The sequence below is a fragment of the Arachis hypogaea genome, chromosome 12 (assembly GCF_003086295.3).
Source record: "Arachis hypogaea cultivar Tifrunner chromosome 12, arahy.Tifrunner.gnm2.J5K5, whole genome shotgun sequence".
In the NCBI taxonomy this organism is placed as follows: Eukaryota; Viridiplantae; Streptophyta; class Magnoliopsida; order Fabales; family Fabaceae; genus Arachis; species Arachis hypogaea.
Window position 1 is genome coordinate 57960990 of NC_092047.1, and position 18267 is coordinate 57979256.

The window sequence follows — 18267 nt, forward strand, 5'->3', positions numbered from 1 at the left end:
CAGAAGCACCTACTATCAAGGCACCCCGTCTTCCTCCACTAGTTGTTGATCCATACACGAGATATGGGCCCAAAGGAGAGATAACCCACTTATTCAGGACTCCTGAAAGTAAAGTTGCTGTAGAAGGGAGAGTTCAGTTTGATCTGCTCCAGGTAATGTTGATTTTGCTTTTCATTAACTACCCTCTGTTTAGATAATCCAACTTTATTGCTGAGTAAGTTTTTTTGGCTTTGTTTTATTTGAAGGTTATGCAAAGAGACTACAAATTAAGTTCTTATTCTTTGAATTCTGTTTCAAAAAGTTTAAGCTTTAAGTGTGTAATTGACCGCAATGTTTGAAACTACAAATTAAGTTCTTATTCTTTGTATTGATTGTATCGAGTTAAGTATGTAATTGACCGCAATATAACTTGGCTATAGCATTGTTTGATTTGTATAGTTAACCTCGGCTAATATTTTGATTTTTGTGCTTTATGTGTGTGCAGGTCAGCTTCACCGGTTCGATGGAGGTAGGCCGTGAAATAATGCATGCTGCAGCTAGCATCAACTTGAAACAAGTTTCACTTGAATTAGTAGGAAAGTCACCTCTTCTAATCTTTGATGATGCTGATGTAGATAAAGCTGCTAGCCTTGCTCTCTTGGGCATAGTATATAACAAGGTCAAATTTCTCTTAAGTGAATAATAATGAAGAAAGTCAGGTTACACATTATAATGACACTCTTTAACATTTTGTTCTTGTTTTGATTTCAGGGTGAGATATGTGTTGAAAGTTCAGTTTGTTTGTTCAGAAAGGGAATGTGCTGAATAATTATATTAAAAGATGGATTTAGGCATTTTTTTCTTCCTCTTTCACACCCTGCAGGTTTTGACAGCTACTAAAATTAGATATTGGAGGTTTTGTTCAATTAGATGCTAGATTTTGACAAGTCCCTATGAGATGTAATGGCAAAAGAGAATTGATAGGCACACAGTTTCTTCTTGTTATCATGCTATATAAAAAACATGTCTCAGTTGTGGTGGTTTGGTTTGGTTTTTGTTGTTTTCCATTGCAGGAATGCTATTGATTCCTCTTTATTCAAGCAATGGTTGCATAACTTGCAAAGTGAGATTGGGATTCTAGCTGATAGCACCTTGGCTCTGAGACAAGTTCTAATTCAGGTAATTGCATCATCAGTGTTTAAAAAGTGGATATGATTTCTGATAATTAGGCCTTGTTAAGTGGTAATTTAAGTAACTGACTAACCTGTTAGTCTTCTAGTCTTATTCATGTTCTCAAATCAAAATCAACGAAACTAGTTGGACTCTTTTTGGTGTAAACAGGGTGTAGACATGTTTGGAAAGTGCATTGGGTTTCTCAAATTTAAAGCTGACATTTATAAGCCAGTCTATGTTTCCATTTTCTTGTGTTAATTTTAGCAAGGGACTATGAACTAGTAGACATTTTACCTGTTATGCTCTATATATATTATTCAAAAATAACTTCTTGTGCTTCAATATCCAAAAATTGGATTCCTCATCATGGCAAGCAATGTATTAATAGTATTTGATTCATAGGCATACCACATTCTGAGCTATGTGATATCTAAAATGCACAACTATTAGGATCTTTTGCTTCTTACCTTATGTTCTCAGGCATCCATCATTCCTCTTTTGCTTGTAATTTCTCTGCACTTGCACCTGATGCTGATTTCTTTCTTTATATATAATAAAGTAAACCGTGATTAGGTTCCAGGTATTGTATTTGCAAGAGGACCTGCTGTGACTGTGTTGATACTTCTGGAATCAGATGGTGAAACTTATGCTGTCTTTACTGAACAGGTTCTTAGATGTTGGATCTTTGCAGAGAGAACTATGTTTTTTTTTTCAAACATTTTAACTAGAGTTCCATATTATGCTTATTATTTTTTATTTATCAGGCAAGGGTTCCTACTGGAAGAATTATTTTGGAATTGCCTGCTGGAATGTTGGATGATGACAAGGGTGATTTCGTTGGCACTGCAGTTCGTGAGGCTTTTCTCTCTCTCTCTCTCTCTCTCTCCAATTCTCTTCATGGCTTAGTTGTGCCTCTGACAGGTTGAAAAGGAGACTGGCATAAAGTTCAAACTTGAAGACATGGTTGATCTCACTGCTTTCTTGGATTCTTCAACAGGATGCAGATTTTTTCCCTCACCAGTATACCTTAAGCATTCTGCATCAACCTTATTGCTTTATTGGTTTTGCAAATAAATAATTTTGTCGCTTAAAAAAAGAGCTAATAATGCATCTGCTTTATATTTCAATAATTTAGTTTGGTATTTTGAGCATAGTTTAGTTTCGTGTTATTGTACTTTTAGATTTGCATTTACCAATCAGTGAGCATTCAATTCAATTTCTGGCTATATGCGGTTCAATCTAACAGTATTTGATAATCCTTGCTTATGGGTCTTTTTTTTCTAAATAAAATAAAATAAAATAGTGAGAATTTATTATCTCTCTCTAAGGATCTATTTTTTTTGCTAAATGATTAACAGACAGTAGATTATAAGAGACCAACCTATGAAGAAGTTGAAAACCTCCAAGCCTTACTTCCAAGGGAGTGCAATATCTGCCAAATGCAAATCGGCGAAATGGTGAACTTTATGGATTCAAAATGTAGTTCAATCCATTTTCTTCACTAATTTTCACTTACTATGAGTTTGGAATACCACTGCCACTATTTGTAAATGGATGCTAGGTAGAAGCTGCTCATTAGGTGCCTACTACTTTTTGTAATAATAAAGATAAATAGATGTGCAAGGTGTTTGGAATTTTTATTCCTATTAGCATAACAATGCTGATGAATTTTTATAGTAGAATGTGAACCTGGTTTAATTTGGAATTGTTAATACATGCATAAATTAGATTATTTCTTATAATATTTTTATATATATCATTTTTGTTGGTTCAATTTGTTCTTGATATTTTGCTGCAGGCTAGTATTGGAATGGATAACTTGAACCCTTAATGCACAAAGTGGAGCAGTTTTAGGTTGATTTTGATCTTTTACTAAGTATTTAGGTTGATGATCATCTCTATTAGTATAATTTGATATATTATGAGCAGTTCTAGCTTGTATTGTTTCTATATTTTTCTTCAGTTTTTAGTTTTGGAATCTGAACTCGAGATTTATTTTATATTTGAGTAATAATTTTTTAATGTATAAAACAATTATAGTAAATTATATATCTCACTAATTATTGTTTGATTTGTCTTGTAATAAAAATTGCATACTATATTTGTAGGTTTGGTAATAAAAAAGGATTGAAAATTTATATTGTGTAGCAATGAAGATCAAGTAACGAAAAGAAATTTTTTTTTAATTTAACAAGGATTTCGCCATGCTTTTAAAGCGTGGTTGTATATTTTGCTATGGAGCGTGGCCGTATCTCCACCTATCGCCACGCTTTAAAAGCGTGGCCATATTTTCCACCTACAGCCACGCTTTTCCAAGTGGCAGTTTGTAAAAAAGCGTGGCAAACAAAAAGCGTGGCAATAGGGTGCAAAAAGTGTGGCGATAGAGCAACCGCCACCCTTTGATAGGTCACGCTTTCAAAAGCGTGGCGATAGCTCAAAAAGCGTGGCGAAAAGCTATCACCACGCTTTTTTCAGCTTTTTGCCACGCTTTAAAAGCGTGACAAAATACGTGTTTTCTTGTAGCGGTGGCTGCCGTTCGGAGGAAGGGAGGGAAAAAGGAGGAGAATGGGGATAGGGGGGTAATAGGGGAAGGGAGGGGGCGTGGGTGGCGCTGGGCGGTGATGGCGGCGCGGTGGTGGTGGTGGCGCGGCGTGGGCAGTGGCGGTTAGGGGGGAAGAAGAAGAAAGAAGAAGAGAGAAGGGGGAAGGAGGAAGGGGGTGGGTGGCGGCGGCGTCTGGGTGGTCGGCGGCGTCTGGCGGTCGCGTGGTGGTGGTGGTGTGATTGGAGAAGAAGAGAGGGAGGAGAGGGGTTTGAGGGGCGCGACTGATAGGGTTTGCGTGACTGGGGGTTATAAATTTGAATCCACGCAATCGCGTGGGGCACGCGGTCGCGTGGTTGGGCTGAAATGGTGGTTGACGCGATCGCGTCAGTGGCGCGATCGCATGGAATAGCTAAAAGAGTGAATGACGCGATCGCATGAGACAAGCGATCGCGTCGATGGAAATTGTGCTAAACGCACAATTCCAGCGTCGTTTCAGCGCAACTCTCTATCTCCTTTTGGGGTGTTGTGCAATCCATGCGACGCGATCGCGTCAGGGACGTGATCGCATGGGCATTTTGTGCAAAATGCACAATGGCTGCGTGAATGACGCGGTCGCGTGGGAAGTCTTTTTCACAACTTGACGTGATCGCATGAATGATGCGGTCGCATCGCGCATCCTTTTTTTATGCAGGTATGCAATTATGCAGTATGCATAATGCAATGATTAATATAAATGAGATGCAAAACTCCAGGTTTAATAAAACAAAACTTGAAAACAAATAAAACTAAATAAAAATTGAAAAAGGGACGATCATACCATGGTGGGTTGTCTCCCACCTAGCACTTTTAGTTAAAGTCCTTAAGTTGGACGTTGGATGAGCTTCCTATTATGGCGGCTTATGCTTAAATTCATCCAGAAATCTCCACCAATGCTTGGAATGCCAATAGCCTCCGGGGTCCCAAACTAGGCATGTGAAGCTTCTGAGCAGCTTCAAACAGATTGTCAGGCTCCCGAGATGATGATTGTCAGCATAGATTCCAGGATCCCAAACTTTGCTTTTAAATCCGCCTTCGTCTTGATCTATACTTATCCATCTGGGCGGTTTAGAATTCGATTCTCACCAGGATAACCAAACATTTTTCGAGATCCATCTGATTGATCATGATGCCAATCCGTGTACTTCGAGTTGAAGCGTAGAACCTTATTGAACCTCGTGCACCAGCTCTGAGTACGAGCTATTTCCCTTTTACTCTTAAAGTCGCAGAGAGCTCTAAGCTGGCCATCTGTTTTAAGCAAACCATATTCAAGTAGAAAAATACAGTTAAAAGTTAAGGATTGTACCCACTTAAAACTTGTATTGGGTGGTAATGGCCTTGAGATAGGTGGTTCCAGTGGTTCTGTGAGTTCTACTCCCTTGTGCTCTTTTGTGAAATTCTCCACTTCCTTGCAAGATTCTTCAAATGTATCCATGTCCTGATCAAAGCCATCTATGTCTTCCTCATCACTTAAGTCATAGACTGGAGGTTGAGAGAAATCTACCTCCGTATCATCTTCGTATTCACTTGGGGAAGATTTTTCGATCTCAGAGAATTCACTTGCAGATGCAAGTTCATTACTAGGAGAACTTGACTTGTGACTATCAACATCAAGGAAATTTGCTTCTTGGGTTATTCTGTCTAGTTCTTCATGAAAGACTTGCTCTGGGGATTGCGCACAATCCTCCTTAGCATCAATTGTAACATCCTTGACAGAATGCTCCACAACTTTGGATTCCCATGGAGGTTTAGCGTCTCCTAAGTCTTCAACCAACTCTTCTTCTTCAATAATGACAGCTTCCTCTACTTGTTCCAGTACGAAACCATGCTCTGTCTTGTCTACTGGAGTTTCTAGTATTTTCTTCATGCTATGCTCTTCATTAGATTGTCCACCTGGGGCTGTGGGATGTCCTTGAATGTTTGAACATCTAGAAGATAATTGACTTACTGCTTGCTCCAGTTGATGAAGGGTTGTTTGAAGTCGACTTATTGTTTCCTTGAGGCGAATCTCTGATTCTCGGGGTGATAGATTTGGATATGGCACAGGGGAAAGTGGTGGTGTTTGGGAGTGATTGGATTGGAACTGGGGTAAATGAAGATCATACGGTGGTGAATGGTGGAAAGGAGCTTGTGAGTGTGGTGGTTCGAAGTTACGTTGAGAGGATGGCTTATAAGCACAAGGTGGGGCTTGTTGGTAATTACAAGGTTGTCCACCATGTCTATTTGCTTGGTATGCATTGTAGAATGATCTTTGTCCATGATATCTTGGAGGGTGTTGTTGCCTAAAGGGTTGATCAGATCCTCTTGGCTCCATCCATCTTTGGTTGTTCTGACCTTGATGCATGTTCCTGTTATAACTTCCATTCCTTTCAATAACATTAGAACCAAACTCAAAGCGGAATGGGTGAGAATTCATAGTAGCTAAAAAGAAATAAAGAGGGGAAAAATAAAGACAAATAAACAAGTAAAAGAAAAATATTTACAATAACCAATAATAAGGCACACGATTGCAGTTCCCCGGCAACGGCGCCATTTTGACGTTAGGATTTTTGCCAGTAAAGAATTTTATAAAAACAGTCGCGTTGTAGATATAGTCTCTAAACCAACATAAATCCCTTTGTACAAACGTTTTGGTTGTCACAAGTAACAAACCCCTAAATAAATTGATAACCGAAGAATTCGAACCTCGGGTCGTCTTCTTAAGGAACTACAGGGAAGTATGTTCTTATTATTGGTTATGGAGATTGTAAATTGGGGTTTTGAGAATGAGGAAGGAATGGTTTAATCAGCAATTAAAGTAAATGAAGAACAAGTAATTTAAATGGCAAGTAAAATAAATAAATGACTGTAAATAAACTTTTGGCAAGGTATGAAAAATTAGAGGTCCTATCCTAGTTATGCTTATCAATGATGATGAGAATTGAATCTTAATTCCACTTTGTTAACCTTTACTAAGATAAAGGAAGGTCAAGGGATTAATTGGTTTGATCTTTAAATCCTATTTATTTCCTAAGAAAAGATTGGGATTATTGAAGTTTAATTTAATTAACAAAGATAACAATTATCAATCATGTTTGAGTTTGATAACTCCTGAGTTACTGATTTCTTAACCAAGACCAAAAGGAGAAAAGTAAATCTACTGGAATAAAAATGTCTTCAGATCGGAATAACAATAATGTAAATAAAAGAAAGCAATAATAAACTAAAATACCTCAATTAACATTAATTCAAAAGAGTAATATGTAACATGGAAGAATTCACCAATTAAATTGCAGAATCAAATAACCAACTAAAGTAATGGAATGAATAAAAAGTGAAAGGGAAGCTTAAAGTAAAGGAACATTGAACCTAGGATCGAGAGTCACTCCTAAAACTAAGAGAAATCCTAAATCCTAATCCTAAGAGAGAGGAGAGAACCTCTCTCTAAACTAAATCTAAATCATGAAAACTAACTAAAGTGGAGATTCTCTTTGAATGGATGCATTCCCCCACTTCATAACCTCTGGTCTATGCCTTCTGGACTTGGATTTGGGCAAAAAAGGGCTTCAGAATTTGCTGGGAGCGTTTTTTGTAATTTCTGGTGCGTGGGTCACGCGGTCACGTCATTCGGAGTTTTCTTTGTCACGCGGTCGCGTCAGTCATGCGGCCGCGTCATATGTGTTTTGCTTAAGGCGCGCGGTCGCGTCAGTCATGCGGCCGCGTCGCTGCTTCTTCGTGCTTGGCATGCGTCCGCGTCGCCCATGCGATCGCGTGGATGCCAGTTTCTCCAAAAACTCCGTTTTGTGCTTTCCTTCCATTTTTGTATGTTTCCTTTCCATCCTTCAAGTCATTCCTACCTTAGAAGATCTGAAACTACTCAACACACGAATCACGGCATCGAATGGAAATAAAGGTAATTAAAATAATTAATTTTAAAGCATAGGAAACATGTTTTTCACATACATCACATAATAAGGAAGGGAAAGTAAAACCATGCAATTAATATGAATAAGTGGGTGAAGGATTGAATAAATCACTCAAACTAAGCACAAAATATATCATAAAATATGGTTTATCAATAGGCCTCTCACTGAGGATGCACCAGACAAGAAGGGCCAAGTCCGTTGTGAATAAGGACTCATGAGTGCTCGGAAGTACGTGGTGAGACATGATTTGGGCCCACATTCTAGCCTCTACAGTAAGTTCTTGTGCCAAAATGCCCTTAGGTCGGCCCTTGACTCTCCCTTGGGTCCATTGCTCTCCCGGTTGGGCAATGACCCTAAGGATAGAACCCCAATCAAAAACGGGTATGCAGCGCTATAGTAGGATTTCTTGGTAACCATCCATCCCATCCGGCATTGGCAAAACCTTAAGTATCCTCTGAATGGCATTCTTATATATGGGGACTTGCTTCTAGCGCACGAAAATCGATTGAAGAGAAGGTGCGTGATAGTTGGAGCAGAACTCCACCACCCAAGAAAGATTAGCTTCCTGCGGTCTCCGATTGAGAAATCCCTATTGTCGCCCCTCGATGCGGGGTATGACAAACTGAACGAGGTGCTCCAGAGGTGTGAGGAGATGTTCAGAATGGTAATTTCTTTCAACCAAAATAGGGAACATGAGCTCACAAAAGCGATTGGTGAACCTTGCAGAGTCCTTCGCAGGGTTGCCCTTATTTTTCTCATCAATATGAATAACTCTTTTCACCCTCTTGGAGGGAGGCTTAACTTTTAGTGCAGGGTGCGCCTTGGTAGTAGTTCTTTGAGGTGCTCTCTTTGTAGGTGACTTTTTCGAAGCCTTCTCCTTGCCCTTTTTTATGGCCATCCTAAAAAGAGAAGGAAAAGAGAAAATATTAAACCCAAAGAAACAACACTTAAATAACATGTAAGTGAGAATTAGTGCCACAAGGGAACAAAGTGTCCTAAAGACATGACAGCAGCAACATGTAAGTAAGACAACAGTATAATCATGGGGCAAATTACTAGCATGCGATGCAAGAGTGAGAGAAGCATGCAAGTGTAAAGCATGAGAAGCGTGGGCTCAAGCATCACTAATAATAATAAGTAACACATGCAAGAAAGGTACTAAACATAAGAAAATCATTCACCCAGTCTAACTCCAAGACAATAAAGCATACAAATGGGATAAAGTGGAATCACAAATCTTGCAATATGGAACAAAGAAGCAAGTCATAGGTAGTGAGCACATAGATGGTAAAGATGAAGCATAATCGGCTCAATGCACACAAAAAAGAGCAAGTGTAAAGAGAAAGGAGCACTAAATTGAAAGCAGGATGTCAAAATGAACCAAAATGTCATTGGTGTTTTTCAACAAACACTTGGTGTGGAACTTCCAAACAATAAGCAAGTTGAAGAAATTCAAAAATGTAATATCCCAAAATGAAATACCAATCATCAAAACAACACCACTGATGCCAGGGTATTTTGGCCAGTTTCACTGACCTTTTCTCTACTGTTTTTAGGGTAGTTTCATGCATTTACTTAGGAAATAAGCTAGTTTTGGGTAGATATTCACTTACATCTCGATTCAAGCATACATTGTGCACTTTACATGATTTCAGGAGGATTTTGCATGAATTTAATGACAAATTGGATGTTGCATTTCCCATGACTTGGACTAGAACTTTGATGCACTTTATTGCTTGATTTCAGGACAAAGGAAGCAAAGAAGAATCACATTAGTGGCAATGTTAGTTACACTAACGTTGATATTAATATGGAATGAGAGTAACTTGCAAAGTTAATGAGAAAAGTAATTGCCAATAACGCTCTCGAAGCCATCATTGCCCACGTTAAGAGTCACGTTAACTAAGTTAACGTGAACTCCAACGTGGAAGAAAGGAAAGGGAGCCAACGTTAGTGACACTTAACATTATCACTAACGTTGGACCAAACTCATAAGTGGCCACGTTAGTTGCCACGTTAACTTAGTTAACATGGCCTCTAACGTTAAGAAGAAAGGGGGGAGGCCAACGTTAGTGACATTTAACATTATCACTAACGTTGGCCAAGTCACATTAAGCCACGTTAACTCCCACGTTAACCTAGTTAACGTGGGAGCTAACGTAAGGAGACAAAGTGATCGCCAACGTTAGTGACACCAAACATTGTCACTAACGTTGGAAGGAACCCACCCAAGTCACACTAGGCCACGTTAACTCCCACGTTAACCTAGTTAACGTGGAAGTTAACGTGAAGAAGGGAGGTGACGCCAACGTTAGTGACACCCAACATTGTCACTAACGTTGGAAGGAGCCCACACATGCCACCATGAGCCACGTTAGCTCCCACATTAACTTAGTTAACGTGGAAGCTAACGTGGATAAGGGAATGTTGAGCCAATGTTAGTGACACTCAACTTTGTCACTAACGTTGGAGATGGCTAGCATGGCCACGTTAGAAGCCACGTTAACCTAGTTAACGTGGACTCTAACGTGGGAGCTAAGGGGCACATTGGAACGTTAGTGACAATGTTAAGTGTCACTAACGTTCTCGAAGGATGGCAAGCCTACGTTAAAAGAGCCACGTTAACTAAGTTAACGTGGACTCTAATGTAGGGAAGGGGGAGGCTTCTCAACGTTATTGGGAAAGTTGATTCCCAATAACGTGCGCGAAGGACAAAGAGGCAACGTTAGTGGCAACGTTTGTGCCACTAACATTGAGGTTAACGTGGCTCTTACTTGGGTAAGGAACGTTAGTGAAAAAGTTGAATGTCACTAACGTTCTCGAACCCATATTTTCACTGAACGTTAACACCACTAACGTCCTGAGCTAAAGTCTCTGCCCACTTCACACTTTCTCTCTGCAAGTAAAGCCAAGCCCAATGAAGAAGATAACTGCTTCAAACTTAAGATCCAAAGGCTCAAACCCAAGACTTGAAGAACCAACTAGAAGAGTAGTATATATAGGAGTAGCTTTGAATTAAATAGGGAGTTGGAAAATATAGGGAGCCTCTTGGCATAGAATTACTCTCTGTATTTACTTTCTCTGCACTTCTAGTTTCAACATGTATTCTCCATCTTTGTTTTCATTTTCCAGAGCTATGAACAACTAAACCCCTTTCATTGGGTTAGGGAGCTCTGTTGTAATTTGATGGATCAATACGAGTTTTCATTATTCTTCTTCTATCTTTTCTCTTGATTTTACTTGAAAGCTTTCGATCTTCATCCAATTGGATAGTTATCTTGGAAAAGAAGCTATTCATACTTAGATCTCTTCTAAACCTTGAAAGAGGAATGAAGAGATCAAGCTAGAAATGCTTTCTCATGCTGGACCAAATTGGGTTTGGATGGATATGTGACTATAATCCTCTCACACTTGATTTGGGAAATGCATGTGGTATAATCAGTGACCATACTTCATCTCTTCTCATGAGCAATTGACCAAGGAATTGGCTATTAATCAAGATTTGAGAGATTGAATTACAAGAAATTATAATTCAATCACTTAAGATTGCCAAGGAGATCAATGAGTGCATTGATTGAGGATGAGATGAAAATAAAATTGATCCAGAGAATGCAACATCTTCTGAGCCCAGTGAACTCCCCATTTCTGATCTTACCCATTCTCTTTATTTTTTGTTACTTACTTTTATGAGCAATTCCCCCATTCCCATTTACAATTCTGCAATTTACTTCAGTAATTTACTTTCAGTTCTTTAATTCTAGCATTTACTTTTTCTGTTATTTACCTTCCCGCCATTTTATTTTCTGCAATTCTAAAATCAAATCCCGGATTTGCTCAACTAGAACATTCCTCTAATTAAAGTTGCTTGATCAATCAATCCTTGTGGGATTCGACCTCACTCTATTGTGAGTTTTTACTTGACGACAAATTTGGTACACTTGCTGAAGAAAATTTGTTAAGAGACAAGTTTTCCGTGCATCAAGTTTATGTCGCCGTTGCCGGGGATTGATTGTGCATCAACAATGATTAGATTGGAGGATAACTAGATTGAGCATTTTATTTTTGTTTGATTTAATTTTCTGTTTGAGTTATTTACTTCCTGTTTTAGTTAATTTCTTCCCTTCCCCCTACTTTTTCTTTGTTATTTACCATTCATCTTACTAACCCACTAACTGTTTGATATATTGCATCACTCACACTAACAGTAATTCTGACAGATATACTTTCTGCACCTATTCTCTTTGCTTGTACTTGTTGGTTGTATGACAGGGAGAAGAAGCGGGGCTTCAACTTCCTTTGATTCTGAACCTGAGAGAATCTTCTTGAGATTAAGAAGGGAAGCAAGAGGAAAAAGAGTAGTTGGTGCTGAGGAAGAGGAGGAATACTTTGAACCAAACATGGAAGAAAACATGGAAAACCATCACGAAGAAGAGGCTCACAACCATGGCGGAAGAGGTCGAGCAAATCATGCTGGGGAGGATAGAAGAGTTTTAGGCTCTTACATCAATCCAAACCAAGGAAACTGTGGAAGTAGCATTCAAAAGCCAACCATCCATGCCAACAATTTTGAACTAAAACCACAGCTCATCACCCTTGTTCAGAACAACTGTTCGATCGGAGGAAGTGTCCAAGAGGACCCCAATCAACATCTAACCACCTTCCTGAGAATATGTGACACAGTGAAGTCTAATGGTGTTCACCCTGACGCCTATAGACTGCTCTTATTTCCATTCTCACTCAAGGATAAGGCAGCCAAGTGGTTGGAGTCTTTCCTAAGGGAGAGCTTGACAACTTGGGATGATGTGGTGAACAAATTCTTAGCAAGATTTTACCCTCCTCAACGAATTAATAGGCTGAGAGCTGAGGTCCAAACTTTCAAGCAACTAGATGGTGAGACTCTGTATGAAGCATGGGAGAGGTTTAAGGACCTAACAAGAAGGTGCCCACCAGATATGTTCAATGAATGGGTGCAGCTGCACATTTTCTATGAAGGGCTCTCTTATGAGTCAAAGAAGGCCGTAGACCATTCATCCGGAGGATCTTTGAACAAGAAGAAGACCATTGAGGAGGTCATAGATGTCATTGAAATCGTAGCAGAGAACGACTATTTCTATGCTTCCGAAAGAGGGAACACAAGAGGAGTAATGGAGCTAAACAATGTAGATGCTCTGCTGGCCCAAAATAAGCTCATTACCCAGCAGCTGGCTGAACTCACCAAGAAGATGGAGAGGAACCAAGTAGCAGCAATCTCCACTTCATCAACAACCCAAGAAGGAGTGAATGAAGAAGCAGGGGGTGGTCAGGAGCAAGCCAACTACATTGGGAATTCACCTAGGCAAAACCATGATCCTTACTCCAAGACCTACAACCCTGGATGGAGGAATCACCCAAACTTTGGGTGGGGAAATCAACAAGACCAAAGGCTTGATCAAAGACGCCCAAATCCAAACAATGCAGCCCACCAACACTTCACATCTAGACCATATCAACACCCCCATGACAACATCTCTCCACATTCATATCAAGGCCAAAATAACCCTCCTCAGCCTGACCTGTCATCATTAGATGAAAGAATCTCAAGGATTGAGAATCTACTTTAAGGTATAAGCAAGGAGATTCAAGACAACAAGGTGTTCAAGGAGGAAGTGCAAGCCAGTTTCAAGAACCAAGGAGACACAATCAAGAGGTTAGAATCTCAAGTGGGGTATCTCTCTGAACAAATTTCCAAACCCACAGATGGATTCCCAAGTGACACAGAGAAGAATCCGAGAGGTGAAAAAAAGAAAGTAAGATGGGAAGATTGCAAGATGGTCACTATAAGTGATAAGGAGACTGAGGACAAGCCAAGCAAGCTGTCAGAACAACCTGAAGATACCTCAGTAGAGGAGGGGGAAAAAGATTACCAAGAACCAGAAATCTCAAAACAGGAGCTGCTGAGACTCTATGCACCTTTTCCCCAACTGCTCAATGGTGCTGTGGAGAAGAGAATATACTCAAGATTTCTTGACTTGTTTGCATCTTTGCATGTGAACATACCGTTCATCAAGACTATCCAACAAATGCCTGCATACATCAAGTATATGAAGGAGCTGCTTCCCAGGAAAGGCTCACTCAAGGGAGGCCAAACTATAGTGATGAATAAGGAGTGCAGTGCCCTCATTCAATCGCAGTTGCCTACGAAAAGAAAAGATCCAGGGAGTTTTCATGTCCCCTGTGCCATAGGGGAAACAATGTTTGATAGAGCACTCTGCGATTTGGAAGCAAGCATCAACTTAATGCCTTTATCCCTGGTGAAGAGGCTGCAGATCAATGAGATATTGCCCACAGATGTAGTCATCAGGCTGGCTGACAAAACTCAAAAACAAGCAATAGGGGTGGTGGAAAATGTATTATTAAAGGTTGGGAAATACTTTCTCCCAACAGACTTTGTCATCCTGGACATGGAAGAAAGTCACACTCACCCAATCATATTGGGAAGACCATTCCTAGCTATAGCCAGAGCACTCATAGATGTGGAGCGAGGGGAGCTAATATTGAGGATCCATGATGAACGACTCAGCTTTAATGTCTTCAAACTCTCACAAGAAGCAGACCAAGAAAATAAAAAACCAAGCAAAGATCATCATGAGAAACTGAAAGATGAAGCAAGCACTGAAGCACAACCAGCCCACTTGGGAAAACACTTGGTTGATGAACAAGGAAATAAGCAGTTGTCACAGCTCAAGGAAAAGCTGGAGGAACCTAAACCACCAGAGACATGTGAAGACAACAACAAAATTCCCTTAGAAGAAGAAGTCACCAAGAGCAAAGCAACTTCAAAAGGGACAAGGAAGAAGGTACCAAGGGAGTGGAGGAACAAGAAGATCCCTACTGAAGACTTCTCTCCAGGAGATAAAGTGATCTCAGCTTACTTCCCAGATATCCCCCCCTAATCTCTCCACTGTACCATCTCAGTTACCTAAGGTCTTCACTATCAACAGAGTTCTCTCCTTGGAACATGTAGAGATCATTGATACAACCAATGGATATAAGTCCAAGGCAAAAGGGGGGGACTTGAAGCATTATCAACCTCCCTGATGAAGGAGAAACGTCAAGCTAGTGACGCTAAAGAAGTGCTTCATGGGAGGCAACCCATGTTTTATTAGCTTTTACTAGTGAATAAATCAATATTCATGAATTCCAACCCAAACTTGGTGAAGTCCTTATATTGCAGTATATAGTGAAGAACAAGTTTGGTGTTCAAAGCGTGCCAAGAAAGCATGAATGTAACTGAGAGCATGCTAGTCTTGGAGCTTTGAACAGAACTTTTCTTCACAGTGCTCCAAACTAAGTTTGGTGTCACCCCATGGTGCCACCAAATGTGCATATAAGGATACACAGTTAGTTAGTTAGTTGGAGTTCATGAATAAACAAAATCTTTTCTTCTCTTCATTATTCTAGCCGTAAAAATTTAAATTGATTTCTTTTTTTATGATATTTCTTACTTTTCTTATTTGGTCTTTATAGGGAAAGGAAAGGAGCATTGAAGGAGATTGATTGGACAATTTAATGAGGAAGGTTCGGCCACTTCATGAAGAAGGTACTACACACGTGCCTCAAGGGGGAATGCATTGGGAATGGTTGCCATGCAACATTGGAGGAAGAACAAACTTGAAAACTGAACCAACTCCATCATAAAGTTGGCAATCCTCGTGCTTACTCCATACAAAACCCCATCCGTTCATCATACACCAACCCCATCAATCCACACCTTTCATCTCTTCATTACTTCTCTATATAAGTGGATCCAATCTGCACCATCTCCACATTCAAAATTCATATCTCTTGCACTTCACTTTCCAGCAACTAGTTCTTCAACTTCCCACTCTCTAAATCCCACATTTCTTCCCTTCACTGCACCCTTTTCGCATTAACTTCATTCATGGCATCATCAAGCTCCAAGAGGCAAAAGAGGAAGGAACCAATGGAGAACATTCCTTTCGACGAGAAGAGATTCAAGACTGCCTTCCATGAACGAGAATTTAAGCGGATAAAGCTCAAAATGATACTGCCCGAGTTAACCTTCCAAATCAATGAAAACGACTGCCCACAGATTCGGGAGAAGATTGAAGAAAGAGGGTGGCGAATGCTCACCAATCCAGAGGGGAAGATCAATGCAAACTTTATCAAAGAATTCTACGCAAATGTGGTCAGAGAAGACAAAACCAGGGCCCCAACCTTCAAAAGCTATGTAAGAGGAAAGGAGGTGGACTTCAGCCCAAATGCTATAATAAGAACTCTTCACCTGAAATCACCACATTTTGATGTGCCCAGCTATCATGCAAGGATAAGTAAAAGCCAAGACAATGATGAGCTCACTGAGATTGTGACTGACATCTGTGTTATAGCAGCTGACTGGGAGAGGTATGGAGATGGGAGACCCCGGATCATCAAGAGGGGAAACCTTAGCCCAGAAACCAAGGGGTGGTTTGAACTCGTGAGGAGGTCTATTCTCCCAACTACAAATAATTCAGAGGTAAATATTAATCGAGCAACTATGGTACATTGCCTAGTATAAGGTGGAGAAATCAATGTGCATGAACTTATAGCTGAGGGAATTCAAGATTCAGCTGAGAAGCTTGAATCAGGTGCCAGGCTTTGGTACCCCAGCACCATTCTCCGATTATGCACAAAGGCCAAGGTGGTCTTTGAGGATAGCAATCCAGACTGGGTGAACCCTGGGAGGCTAATGACAACCCAGCGTATGGCCTCTACTACACCTGCTCAGCATAAAAGAAGGCCACAAATAGGGAAACTAAAAGCAAAAGAAGGAGCTCACCAAGAGGAGTCTCATCAGGAAGAATATCAACAAGGAGAGCATCCTTACCCAGCCGACTTGAATATGAATCACCTTCTAAGAGCTATTGAAGATTTGGGGATGAGACATATGGAAGGACAAGAGCAAATACTAAACCGAATGAGCCAACAAGAAGAGTGGCAGAAACAACAAATGGAGCAGCAACAGGAACAATACTCCCAGCTCACTCAAACCATCCACCAAGTTACTGAGAGGCAAGAACGTCAAGATAAGCATTTGCAGGAACTCAATTAGCGACAAATAGCCCAGATGAAAGCATTCAATGAGTTCACTGTACTTAATGAAGGGCGGCAACTACATAGGGAGGAGTTCAACGTCAACACTCAAGCCAAGTTGAACTACATGTCCAGTAATATGCATCATCTACACTATGCCATCCCTACATATGATGAGGTCCAAAAAGATTTTGTAGAACAAGAAGAGAGGAAGGTGAAACAGCAGAAGGAAACACTCAAGAAGAAGATGGAAGATGGTGGTTTTTGGAAGAAGCTGCTTGGAAAAGGCAAGGGAAGTGGGAGCACAAGCAATCAAGAAAAACACCAGGAGGAAAAGCAAGAAGGAGAGCATGGACATCCACAAGAGTAAAAGGTGGTGGAGTTCCTTCTTTGGTCCATTTTTTTCTCTATGTTTTAAATAAGGAAGATCTTGTATGAAATAGAACTTGCTTCCATGTTAGTTTAAATTCTATTTTTTAAAGTTTTTGTGTTGAAGAGGTTTATGATTGCTAGTCCTTATGTCACTGCATCATTACTTTGCTTACTTGTATGCTTGTTCCTTTAAATTAAATGAAAAAGAGAATGAGTGTTTTCAAAGACCAGAGATGAGTTCATACTATGGAATAAGTTCATGAGTTTATGGTATAGTCATAAGTTAGCTAAGTTGGTTCAACCATAAGGTGGGAGGACAACTATCTGTCATGAATACTATGTATGAGACACACCCCATAAGACTAGCTAAATAAGAAGATCCTAATAAGAAAAAGGGAAAGAACAATCAAAGTTGAGGAATAAAAGAAAAAGAGTAAGCAATAAGGCTAGGCACCAATGGTTTTAATCTTGAGACATGTGTCTGTGGTGCTCCTGTGTGAGGGATCTACTTGGATGAATAAGCTCTTAGGGGTGCCTTATCACTTGGTAACTTGGGTTAACTAACTCGGGATTATCAGCTGAAAGTCCACTATCAAGAGTAACCCTCACTATGGAGCATTTAGTAACCCAAAGAGGTGCTGGACACCAAGATCTCAAGAAAAGAAAATAAATAAACTATATGCCTGTGGTGTGTATGTATGGGGGAGAGACTTGAGCAAGTAAGTCCTTAGGGGTGCTTCAAGACCTAGCACCTTGAACCAACTAGTTCGGGAGTGTTGGCTGAAAGCTTATTTTAAAGAGTTGCCCCCTTACAAAGCACTTAGCTTAAGAACAAAAATAAGCCCTGAAATAACAACAAAAGGATCAATAAATAAAAGCCTCATGGGATGCAATCACAGTAAGTATTCTAGGACATGAAAAAGGTCTGAAAGCCAGGAATGAACCTAAGTTGCTATACATGAAACCACCATAAAACCAGGGACATGACTTTCACAAGAATGACTCATTCCTCTTGGCATTCTATTCATCATTCTCTTGTTCCAGTACTTGCTTAGGGACAAGCAAGCTTTAAGTTTGGTGTTGTGATGCCAGGGTATTTTGGCCAGTTTCACTGACCCTTTCTCTACTGTTTTTAGGGTAGTTTCATGCATTTACTTAGGAAATAAGCTAGTTTTGGGTAGATATTCA

The 18267-nt window shown here is 40.1% G+C and overlaps 1 protein-coding gene and 1 non-coding gene across 2 annotated transcripts; one reads left to right on the forward strand and one right to left on the reverse strand.

Moving 5' to 3' along the window:
- Positions 1-945: 945 nt before the first annotated feature.
- Positions 946-2983, forward strand: LOC140176730 (nudix hydrolase 14, chloroplastic-like). Its single transcript, XM_072208273.1, has 7 exons — positions 946-1158; positions 1321-1383; positions 1726-1818; positions 1917-2009; positions 2074-2172; positions 2511-2609; positions 2951-2983. Exons 1-7 carry the CDS (start codon positions 1003-1005, stop codon positions 2981-2983), a joined length of 636 nt encoding a protein of 211 aa, XP_072064374.1. The 5' UTR covers positions 946-1002.
- Positions 2984-12485: 9502 nt separating this feature from the next.
- On the reverse strand, positions 12486-12592 carry LOC112731034 (small nucleolar RNA R71). The gene has a single exon (XR_003166830.1). It is a non-coding gene; the product is annotated as a small nucleolar RNA R71 (small nucleolar RNA).
- Positions 12593-18267: the final 5675 nt, after the last annotated feature.

Coding starts and splice junctions, on each gene's coding strand:
- LOC140176730 (XM_072208273.1), top strand. CDS start 1,003: ATGTCTCAGTTGTGGTGGTTTGGTTTGGTTTTTGTTGTTTTCCATTGC. Junction 1,384..1,725: donor AAGCTGACATTTATAAGCCA/GTCTATGTTTCC, acceptor AACCGTGATTAG/GTTCCAGGTATTGTATTTGC. Junction 2,173..2,510: donor GCAGATTTTTTCCCTCACCA/GTATACCTTAAG, acceptor AATGATTAACAG/ACAGTAGATTATAAGAGACC.